Here is a 10,837-nt window from a genome sequence, read left to right on the forward strand (position 1 = left end):
TTTTTAAGGAAAATCCGAAGAAATCTCTAGTTAACAGAAATTTTTTAATCACTAGTAAAATTTACTTGTATTTTTAAAAACAAAAAATCATAGAAAATTCATGAACTATTAAAATCTATACGCTGTTTAATGCTTTTTTTTTTTTTTTTTTTTAAAGAAATTTTAAAATACGTATGAAATTTTAAATTTTCAAATAAAAAACACTATTATTACAACATATAGTGCATATAATTTCATTTATGTTACAAAACTATCTCCACTTTTTTCACAATAACTACATAAAATAAGAGTATTTTAGTCTTTTTAAAACACTTTATACTCACAATCAATATAATAATATTATTCCTAATTCCCTCGCCCATCCCAAATGTCCTCCGAATATAATTTTCAATAGAATACAATTTTTTTTCTCACAACATTTCATAAAATATACTTTTCAAAAAACAAATTCAAATTAACACATCATTTCAAAATAATTCTAAATCACAACCAAACAAACTCGATTTTTGAAAATCTGTATTTTTAATAATCTAAAGAAATCTATAAACTCCCAAAGTTAAATTATATATAGAGAGAGAGAGGAGAGAGAATCGACTCCATTAGCACTCACATAAAAACACAAATAATGTGTCCGTAAATTTCAAACTGACTATTATATATATTACCTCACCGGCGAAGATTAGAGCTTTCAACCTGAGTTTATGAATAGAAGAAAGCAGCAGACACGACACAGAGGGTGAGTGAGCAAAAGAGATGTAATAACTATAAACAAGTTTCAGGATTCCAGACCTTTCTTTCTTAGTACTCCCATTTCTTCAACTCCATGCCATCTGGTGGGCTTCCTTCGACCTTCTTCGACCCGACTTCTTTCCAGTTTGTCGACAGCACTGTCCCGTTGGACTCCAACTGTTCAGAGAGTGGGCTGTTAGAGTGTCGAAGATAAGAAGATTATGTCTAAATGTTGAGAATACAAGTCGGAAATTCTTACAAAAGATTTACTCATTGCTCTCCGAGCATCCTCATCAGCGTCGCGGTATATGTCTTGGAAGAATTTGCTCAAAGCCGCATCCCCGTCGAGCTTTTCTTCTTTTTCCTGATGGTGGTGTAAAAACGATAAACTTTGGAAACAGTACGAAGTTAAATATCTAACGTGATATCTCGTAAAAAAAAATTGTATTCAATGTAATATTTTTACTCCGCCAAATTTATTCTCACTTTCTTTCTTTTTTTATTCAACTACCTATCACGTTTTCAATAAATTATTCATTTTTCTTAATCTCCATGCCGGACCTAAGTAGACTAATTTTAATGGACGGAGGGAATATTATTGATAAATAATGCCAAAAGTTTCAAAAGCGTCTTATATAAACAAAAAGCCGTGCCTAATGTGGTAAAACTCGTACCTTCTTTTTTAGTTCAGCTTCGTATTTATCCCAATCGACTCGTTTCGGTTTCGAGGAAGGGTAAGTCGGTCGATGATTGCCTGCCGAATCAAAATCAGACACTAAAGATTAAACGAGAGTCATGTACAATGTGTGGAGCCATTTCGAAGAGAAAGAATTACTAGACAACGGTGTTTTCGCTTTCGGTACGACGGGAGAGTCCTTGTTAAATTCAAGCGACGCCCAGTGCTCGGAATCTGCTTTGGCAAGGCGTATTTCAATCTTGGTCGAGAGAACATCGTATCTACATTTTGAAGGAGTTATCTGCTCGTGAAGAAGATAACATGAAACATGAGAAAAACTGAAGTGGCGAGAGTCGGACATATGTCAATTAACGAGAAGAAATTTGTGCATCACCTTGCCAAACAGTCGTCGTTGAAAATGATAGGGTTCTTGACCAGGTAAGTCTATGGTAACACCGAGCTGAAATAACAAGTGACAATGAAAGGGAGTTCAGAAATCGACAGTCTCTCGAGAACTACCGAAGGGGAGAGACGTAATATTTACCACTTGTTCGCCAAAATCAACGGCAACACTGTCTGGTGGTATGCCCTTGGCAAATATTGTTACGACGACTTCCTCTGGTTTCTGATAAAATTCATGCCTGCATATTACATAATGTCAAATGTAAAGAGCTATACACCAGACCATTTTCTTATTCCTTAAGAAGATAAATATAATAAATAATAAAAAGAGCAATGAAAAATAAATCAGCGAAAGTAAAAACATTTTCTTAAATTTAAATTAGAAAAAGGTACTAAGATTGTGATGTTTTATTTCTCAAGACTTTGTACTTTTCATTTAATAGTCACTTTCTACAGAAGATTAAACCTAGTCGAGTTAGGTAAGAGATTGAAAAGAATTAATAAATAAATAAATAATATTACTTATACTTAGAAATGTTATCAATAAGTAAGCAACATGGGTGACTCACGGATAAGTTCGAAGGTTTCTTTTATATCTGTATTATGTAACTGAACTACATGTCTTTACTTCTGATACCTTCTTCCGACTCTTGATGGCTTACAATGGATGTCCAAAACGATAAAGCTTTACTATCAAGCCAGAGGAAGAATAATTAAAACATTTTATGCACAGTTTGGAAACCAAGCCGATGGGCAGAAAGCTCACAGCCCATCAGATGAAATCAGGTATTTTCAGTTATAAAATTAAATTTTGCCTAACGCCCATAATGACTTAAATATTAAGCTCGTCACTCTCTAGAGCTTTCCAACTTATACCAACCTGTATTTTGCCTTAGTGTCGGATGATGTTGTTCCTTGACTGGATGACCCAATTGTTGGCGGCAAGTTTCTTGGAGTTGCATCTATTGAAACTTTATCCACAAATTGCTCAGTCAATTCTTCGGCTTCCTCTGAAATACATAAGAGAATAGATATACAGTGTAAACAAGAAAGAAAATAATCAGAAAAACTACTATACACAATATTAGTAGCTTAGCCAGAAACAGAGTGCACACAAATAATATGTACTCTTTGCAATATCTTAGGGATTGATATATAAGTGAAAATCTATTGCCAAAAAAAATAAATAAAAAAACAAATAATTGGATGCAATATCAAACAGATTAAATACCAATTTTCAGAATCTTTTGCTTTCTTCTGAAACAGCTATTTTACATTCTAATGAAAGGATTAAACAAAAGGGTAACAGAGAGGAACATCTTCACCCATGAGTGCAGGGATGCATATGAATTTAATATGATACAGGAAAACGGGAAGCAAATAATAAAATCACAAAAGATATTAAATTCAGCAATAAGAAAAGAGAAGGGGGGAGCAGCAAAACTATGCATGAGCGTTATAACAAGCCATTCGAATGAAGTGAAGAGTAATTGCTAAGCAACGAATGGAAGGCGCGAACACATATATACATAGAAAGCAAAATAATAATTACACAATATCGGCCAGCACCACAAGCAATTGAACTATCCGGAGGTCAGTACCTCAGCCTGCTGTGGCACCACCCAAAATAGGCACAACAAGATATTGCTGCCAGGGAAAGTGGACTGATTGCTAATAGGATGTAGTGGGTGGATCAGCATATCGAAAATTTCAAAGAAAATATTCAAAATAAGGGAAAAGTATAATTTGTACTACAGTGCGAGGAAATGAAGGATGAGAGAAAGAGAGATAGAATTCACCACCTAAACATAACAAGAACTTTGGCTGCTTGCAACTAGGCTGTAGGCTTGCAACACTTATTATTATTTTTCCGCAACTTATGCTCTTTTAGCTAAAATTTACTTCAGTTGCAAAATCAAATGGTACTCTTAAGGACTTTGAGTTTTGATGCTATTGTCCAGATTTAGGGAAGGATTTGAGACAGCGTAACACAAAATAAAATAAAATCACAAAGGAATATGGAGCCGCAAAAGAGAGTTTATCCAGCTAAGCAGAATGTATCTAAGCCACAAAGAACGAGAACAAAACAAAAAATATTAAGTGAGATTGAAATGCCCAAAAACGCAAAAAAAATTTTATGAGTTACAAACTCAAGCGTCAACTAATAGAAAGATGACACGAGAATGAAAAGTCCAAATTTATCAAATGGAAGAGTTGGTCATAAACTAACATGGTAACTGAAAGAACCAATGAAGGATGTGACACTTTGAGTAAATAACACAGAACTAGTTGCTAATGGATGGTCAAATGTCACCTAACGTCAACAACCACCAAATTCTGTCATATAGATTCTAATGGGTTAGTTGACTTTCTTATAATAAATACAAAGGGCTCAGCCGTTTCAGATGCGGGGATAAGATATTTGAATTAATCTTTTCTAAAGTGATTAATATTAAATTCTTTTACTAAGAATAATTTATTCGAGCATACCATTTCAATATTTCACAAGATGAGGAGACACAGATATAATTCCAGCATGTCATAAAGTTAAGGAAAATGCTTATCATCATGGGAGACCAGAAGACACTTTTATAAAACGCTCAAGATTGCATGAAATAATTAGTCTAATTCATATTATTTGTATTAATACTACCTGTTATTCGAGCCTCACATTCTTTGATTAAAGTAGTAAATCTGGAATCTCCAGGTGCTAATGAAGCACCCATTTCCAAAGCTGATTTAGCAGTCTCATATTCTTCAAGCTTCATGCATGCCACACTGCAAGTAGAGCATAATTAAGCAAGGAAATTTTTATTTTATAGTGTAAATTTAACTGACTCAATCATAAATTGACAGACTAGGAATTGGAAGCCAAACTGACAATTAACCAATTGAAAACAAAAACAACAAAAACACATAAGCAAGATTGATCGCTTTATGATCTACTGGAGCATTAAAATGAGTAAAATTGTTATACACAGTCCGTGCCTCTTAAAACGTACAAGATTCCATTGAGAACAGATGATATAGTCATTTCAGATTGTTTTGATATATGCTACGGAAACATCAGAACAAAAAAAATGTAATGTAAAAAAAAAAAAAAAAACTTAATTAATTGAAGCCAGCTTATATAAAACCATGTCATAGACCACAATTGCTGGTTGGCCATTCCCATGGCTGTGAATTCCCAAATCCTTTGTCTACTTTTGAAAAACCCTTAAGCTTTATATTATTATAATAAAGGTTGTCCAAATGTAATACAGGATTCACTAATGAAACAAAACTTGCATTTTTTCACTGCAACCTAACGATTAGAAATCAGGAGTTGCATATTCATTAATGAATTTTAGCAGGTTTCAGATCCATGAGTTGTTAATTAAGACCAAAATCGAAAATCTACATGTCGCAGTTCAATTTAATATAAAAGAACACAATCCACGCAAAAGAATCTTTACACAGAAACTTACCCCTTCCGTAAATACGCTTTGGACATGTCGCGATTCAATTCAATTGCCTTATTTGCATCAGCAACAGCCTCTGTCCACCAGAAATCGAATACATAACTAACAATACAGAGACTAAATATGCACACACACACACATCCACACAGAAAGCTTTTCAGAGTAGGCAGTAGTTACATCTTTAAAATGCTCAGCATCTCTAATTCAACCTTAAGATCGTATCCGAAATTCACACCAAATATTTCCACTCACCAGTGTAGTTTTTAAGCTTAATATTAGCTTGAGCGCGGTCGACGAAGAGGTCGGCGTTTCTAGGGCACAGAGCAATGGCTTGATTGTAGAGGTCAACGGCTAATTCGAAGTGGTCGTCTATAAACGCCTCTTTCGCCTTCGCTTCCAGATCCGAAGACGCCATGGATGCCTTAACTCGAGTGAATCAAGGCGGTGCTAATTGATTCTTCCCACTGACTGAGGATCAGAGAAGTGCCCAGATCCTGATTGAAAGAAGAGATGAAGACTTGACTACGAGAGTTCAGAGTTAGGGTTAATCTTTTATCTCTGTGTTTGAACTCATCCCATTTCGAAACAAGATACTATCTATTTATTTATTTATTTGTTAAATTAAAGAGTATTATGATATAAATATTAATGTGTAACTAAAAAATAAATATTTTTTAATAAAATATATTTTTTTAATTGAAACGAAGTAGAAATAGTATTTTGAACAGCTTAGTTTGTAAGAGCGTGCATGTTTAGGGTATTTATCAAAATTTTTACTATTTATACAATTTTTTTTAAAAAATATTTTTTATTTTTTATATTATATTAAAATTAATATATTTAAAACATTACATCAACATTAAACGTCTATTTATATTACATTATAATTTAGAGAAATGAGAGTAGAGAATATAATTGGAGAGAAATGAAATTGAGTAGAGAATGAGAATTAATTCTCTTGATAAAACAGAGAATTCAATTGAGAAATATATAAAAAAAATACAAATATATGAATGATCAAACAAAAATAAATGATTAATTGGATAAAAAAAGAGTTTTAACGAATTAGAATTCATGGAAAATATTTTTGGTAATTTTTTTTAAAAAAAATTATAAATTATATACGATGTTTTTTAAGATTATATTTTAGTACAATTTCTTAAAAGATGTTTTTTAAAGATTATATTTTAGTATAATTTCTTAAAATATAGTAAAAATTAAATACTTTAAAAATAAATTAAGTTTTTTTGTAAAATTGAAATAATATAATTTTAAAAAAATTATAAAAATTAAATAGTACAAATTTTTTTAAAAAAATTAAAAAAAAACATATACTTCAACATCATTTCTCTTCATACGGGAGAGAATTAAAATAAAGAAATGGAAATGATTTATTTCTATTTATTTTTCAAGTTCAATTTCTCTCACACAAACAAACAAGAGAAATGATATCATTTCTATTTCTCTGGTCTCGTTTCTCTGTACCAAACACATTATAAGTGTTTTCAAATAGATTACATTTCTATTTCTCTGGTCTCGTTTCTCTGTACCAAACACATTATAAGTGTTTTCAAATAGATTATAGGATAAAAAGAAACAATTTTTTTAAAAACAATATAGTTAAGCGTTTTAAAAAAGTTATTTAATTTAATTTTTTTAAATCTTTATTTATATTTTAAAAATTATTTTTTTAAAAAAAATAATAAATATTTTATTAATCAGTGAATGTATAAAAATATTTTGATATTTTAATTTTGTGTATAAATTAATTATATATGTATAATATATTTATGATTTAAGTAAAAATTACATATATTTTTATATTAGTATGTAATTAATTTGTAATTAATTTTACTAATAAAAGAATTTTTCGAGTGAAACAAACCAAATATATAATAATTGTAATAATCCATACATAATAAAAAAAAATTATGCGTTGAATTGATTATTTTGATAGTTTTATATGACATATTTGTTGAAATTGTTATTTTGTTAAGTTTAGATAAAATTATGAGATATGTATAATATTGTTGAATTTACTTATAAAATATGATAAATATTATTATTATAATTAGTTTGTTTATTGTGTTTGTTTTTTAATTGTTTGGAGTCTTTTACAAAATTTTTATTATTAATTAAAAAAATTTCGTAAGCAAATATTAAATTAAATATTTATTTTATTTTTGTCATATTAAAAATTATTTTAAAATTTAAAACGTTACATAAAATAATAAGATCTGTTTATATGGCATCAAATTTAAAATTTAAATTTAAAATTCAAAAATTTAAAATCATATATTTTTATTACATGTTTATCTTTGTACTTACTAAATTATAACATTAATTCACTTTCCATAGCAGTCAACACAACGGTTCTAAATTATAACCTTAATTCTCTTTCCATAGCAGTCACAACACAACGGTCTTTTCTCTCTGTACTTACTAAATTCTAAATCATAATTCTCCCCCTATATATGCATACAAGGAGGTTCAACAGTCACAACACAAAGGCATTATTGATTTTGAAAATATTCTCAAAACACAAAAGGTTCTTTAATGGCTGCATCTTCGTCGACTACCATGGATAAAGGGGCATCTTCTACTGCTATAGATAAACAGGAATTCAGAACCCTTAGAAGTTGTGACGGAAAAGAATTCAAAATCTCCAAATCCATTGCTCTGCAACTGTCCCTCGTCTCAAATTTACTTGATTTGGAAGAAGAAGGCAAAACCGACATTATTCCTCTTCCTAAGGTCGATGGAATTAACCTTGACAGGGTAATTGGTTTCCTGAACATGTACACAGAAGAATCCTTCAAAAAATTAACCACAACAGAAAAGAAGAAACGATGCGACGATTTCTTCGCCAATTGTAAGATCCATGATTTCCTTGCCCTCGCCTCGGCGGCGAATTATTTGGGAGCTCAGTTGGTTCTGGACGAGGCTTGTCAGAGATCAGCCGATGCAATGAAGAACAAAAGTGTGGCTTGGGTGAGGAAAGTTTTTGGAGTAGAGAACGATTTCACGTCTGCAGAAGAACAAGCTTTAAAAAATAAACATGAATGGGCTTACGAAGGAGTCGATCCCGACGATGACAATGAAGAAGATATGAATCAATTGATGACGATTACAAAGATGAAGATATGAATCAATTGATTGATTGATGAGTTTCATATTACCTATGTTTTCTATTTTATTTTCTATGGACTTGTAGCCACATCTATCATTGATATTTTTAGTAATAGTCAGAATCCATTGAGATCTTGAAGTTTTAACATGTTTGTTTTAGTTTTAAATTTTATTTTCAGAACTAGTTATACAATTTTTATTAATTAAATATGTCATTAAAAATTTATTTTTTATTGCCGCAAAAAAATGTAAGATCAATACTTCAATGTTAGTCAAGAAGGTCTTAATGTATTATTAGCAAGTTTGATTTTTAGTTTTAAATTTTGCTTTTTAGAATTAGTTATACAATTTTTATTCATTATATGTCATTAAAAAATTATTTTTTATTTAAAAGATTAACTTCGATTTTTATCTACACTATCTTGTCTCCAGCAGCGGTCCTCCTCCGAGTAGCACGGACAGCTTCTATGCCGATCGGACATAACACAATCGAAGAACTAACAAAGAAACTAATGAAAACTAAAAGACCAAAAACTCATCGGAGACAACATTTCCTTTTTTTTTTTAAGAACGAATTTTCTGAAAAAAATGTATAACCAAATGTTTTAAAAGTGTTTTTCACTTAAATTTTTTTTAATTCCTTATTGGGCCATTTTTTAAGTAAATTAAAAAAATAATAATTTGAATAAAAATTAAATATATTTTAGTATTATTGTAAAATTACTTTCATTAAAATTAAAAAAAAAAAACTTTTTAGTGAAACAAACAAAATATATAATTAAATTGTAATAATCTATATATAATAAAAATATGGGTCAGAATGTATTATTATGATAGTTTTATATAAAATATTTGTTGAAATTGTTATTTTGTTATTTTAGATACAATTATGAAATATTTTATAAAAATATTACAAAGATCATACTTGAATTTACTTATAAAAAATGATAATTATTATTATTATTATTATTATTATTATTATTATTATTATTATTATTATTATTAGTTTGTTAATTGTGTTTGTTCTTTAATTGTTTTTAGGAGTCTTTTACAAAAAATTTTAATTAATAATAAATTTTTTGTAAATATGTTATATTAAAAATTATTTTTATAATTTAAAACATTACATAACATAATAACAATCTGGTTATATGGCATTGGATTTAAAATTTAAATTCAAAATTCAAAATTTTAAAATCATATATTCTTAATTACTTCTTTCTCTATGTACTTACTATATTCTAACATTAATTCTCTCCATATATATATATATACATATAAGGAGGTTTAATAGTCACAACACAACGGGCTGTTTCTCTTCATATTTACTAAATTCTAATCCTAATTTTCTCTCTCTCTATATATACATAGAAAGAGGTTTAGCAATCACAACACAACTATCCTATTGATTTTGAAAATATTCTCAAACCACAAAAGGTTTTTTAATGGCGACATCTTCATCGACTACCATGGATAAAGGGGCATCTTCTTCGACTACTATGGATAAATAATAGAACCCTGATAAGCTTCGACCGAAAAGAATTCAAGATAACCAAATTCATTACTCTGCAAATGTCCTTCATCTCAAATTTACTTGATTTGGAAGAAGAAGGTAGAACCCCGACATAATTGCTTTTCCTGAAGTTGATGGAATTAGCTTCGACAGGGTAATTGGTTCCCTAAACATGTATACGGAAGAATCCTTCCAAAAATTAACAACCGAAGAAAAGAAAAAAACAATACGACCATTTCTTCGCCAATTGTAACATCCACGATTTCCTTGCCCTTGCCTCGGCTGCTAAATATTTGGGAGCTCTTGTGGACTAGGCTTGTCAGAGATAAACAGATGTATCGAAGAACAAAAAGTGTGACTTGGGTGAAAAAAGTTTTTGGAATAGAGAACGATTTCACTTCTGCAGACGAACAAGCTGTAAGGAATAAGCATGAATGGACTTAAGATGAAGTCGATCCAACCACGACGACGAATGTTTTGAAGATTAATTTATTGATGACTTTAATATTACTTATATATATATATATATATATTTTTTTTTTTCTATGGACTTGCACCCATAGGAGGGTGATCATTGATGAGGATCCATTGAGGTCTTGAATGTTTGATTTTTAGTTTTAAATTTTGCTTTTAGAATTTGTTATCCAATTTTTATTTGTTAAATCTCATTAAAAATTTATTTTTTATTGTAGCCACTGCAAATCAGATCGATTACTTTAATATTAGTCGGGATTCATTGAATGTCTTTTAACATGTTTGATTTTAAATTTTTAAGTTTGTTTTTAGAACTAGTTATACAATTTTTATTCATTAAAAAATATTTTTTAATGCAAAAGATTAAATTCGATCTTTATTTACATGATTGTCTTGTCTGTAGGTCTTGCCTATATTTTTTATTTTATTTTCTATGGACCTGCGGCAGCAATG

The 10,837-nt window shown here is 29.8% G+C and overlaps 2 protein-coding genes across 3 annotated transcripts; one reads left to right on the forward strand and one right to left on the reverse strand.

Annotated features, from left to right (window-relative positions):
- Nucleotides 1–465: 465 nt before the first annotated feature.
- On the reverse strand, nt 466–5,854 carry LOC127244986 (protein SGT1 homolog). 2 transcript variants are annotated; one of them, XM_051265621.1, is made up of 11 exons: nt 5,521–5,854; nt 5,275–5,344; nt 4,461–4,585; nt 2,688–2,817; nt 1,950–2,046; nt 1,800–1,865; nt 1,565–1,706; nt 1,404–1,483; nt 989–1,093; nt 790–906; nt 466–693 (listed from the first exon to the last, which is right to left on the reverse strand). In XM_051265621.1, the coding sequence occupies exons 1-10, from the start codon at nt 5,681–5,683 to the stop codon at nt 799–801; spliced, it is 1,086 nt and encodes a 361-aa protein (XP_051121578.1). In that variant the 5' UTR covers nt 5,684–5,854; the 3' UTR covers nt 466–693; nt 790–798. The 2 variants fall into 2 exon arrangements, with proteins under 2 accessions (XP_051121578.1, XP_051121577.1); XM_051265620.1 differs by having other exon boundaries at nt 466–906.
- Nucleotides 5,855–7,824: 1,970 nt separating this feature from the next.
- Nucleotides 7,825–8,415, forward strand: LOC127245051 (SKP1-like protein 12). Its single transcript, XM_051265694.1, has one exon. The coding sequence runs from the start codon at nt 7,825–7,827 to the stop codon at nt 8,413–8,415; it is 591 nt and encodes a 196-aa protein (XP_051121651.1).
- Nucleotides 8,416–10,837: the final 2,422 nt, after the last annotated feature.

The sequence above is a fragment of the Andrographis paniculata genome, unplaced genomic scaffold, assembly GCF_009805555.1.
Source record: "Andrographis paniculata isolate CXL003 unplaced genomic scaffold, ASM980555v1 Contig21END, whole genome shotgun sequence".
In the NCBI taxonomy this organism is placed as follows: domain Eukaryota; kingdom Viridiplantae; phylum Streptophyta; class Magnoliopsida; order Lamiales; family Acanthaceae; genus Andrographis; species Andrographis paniculata.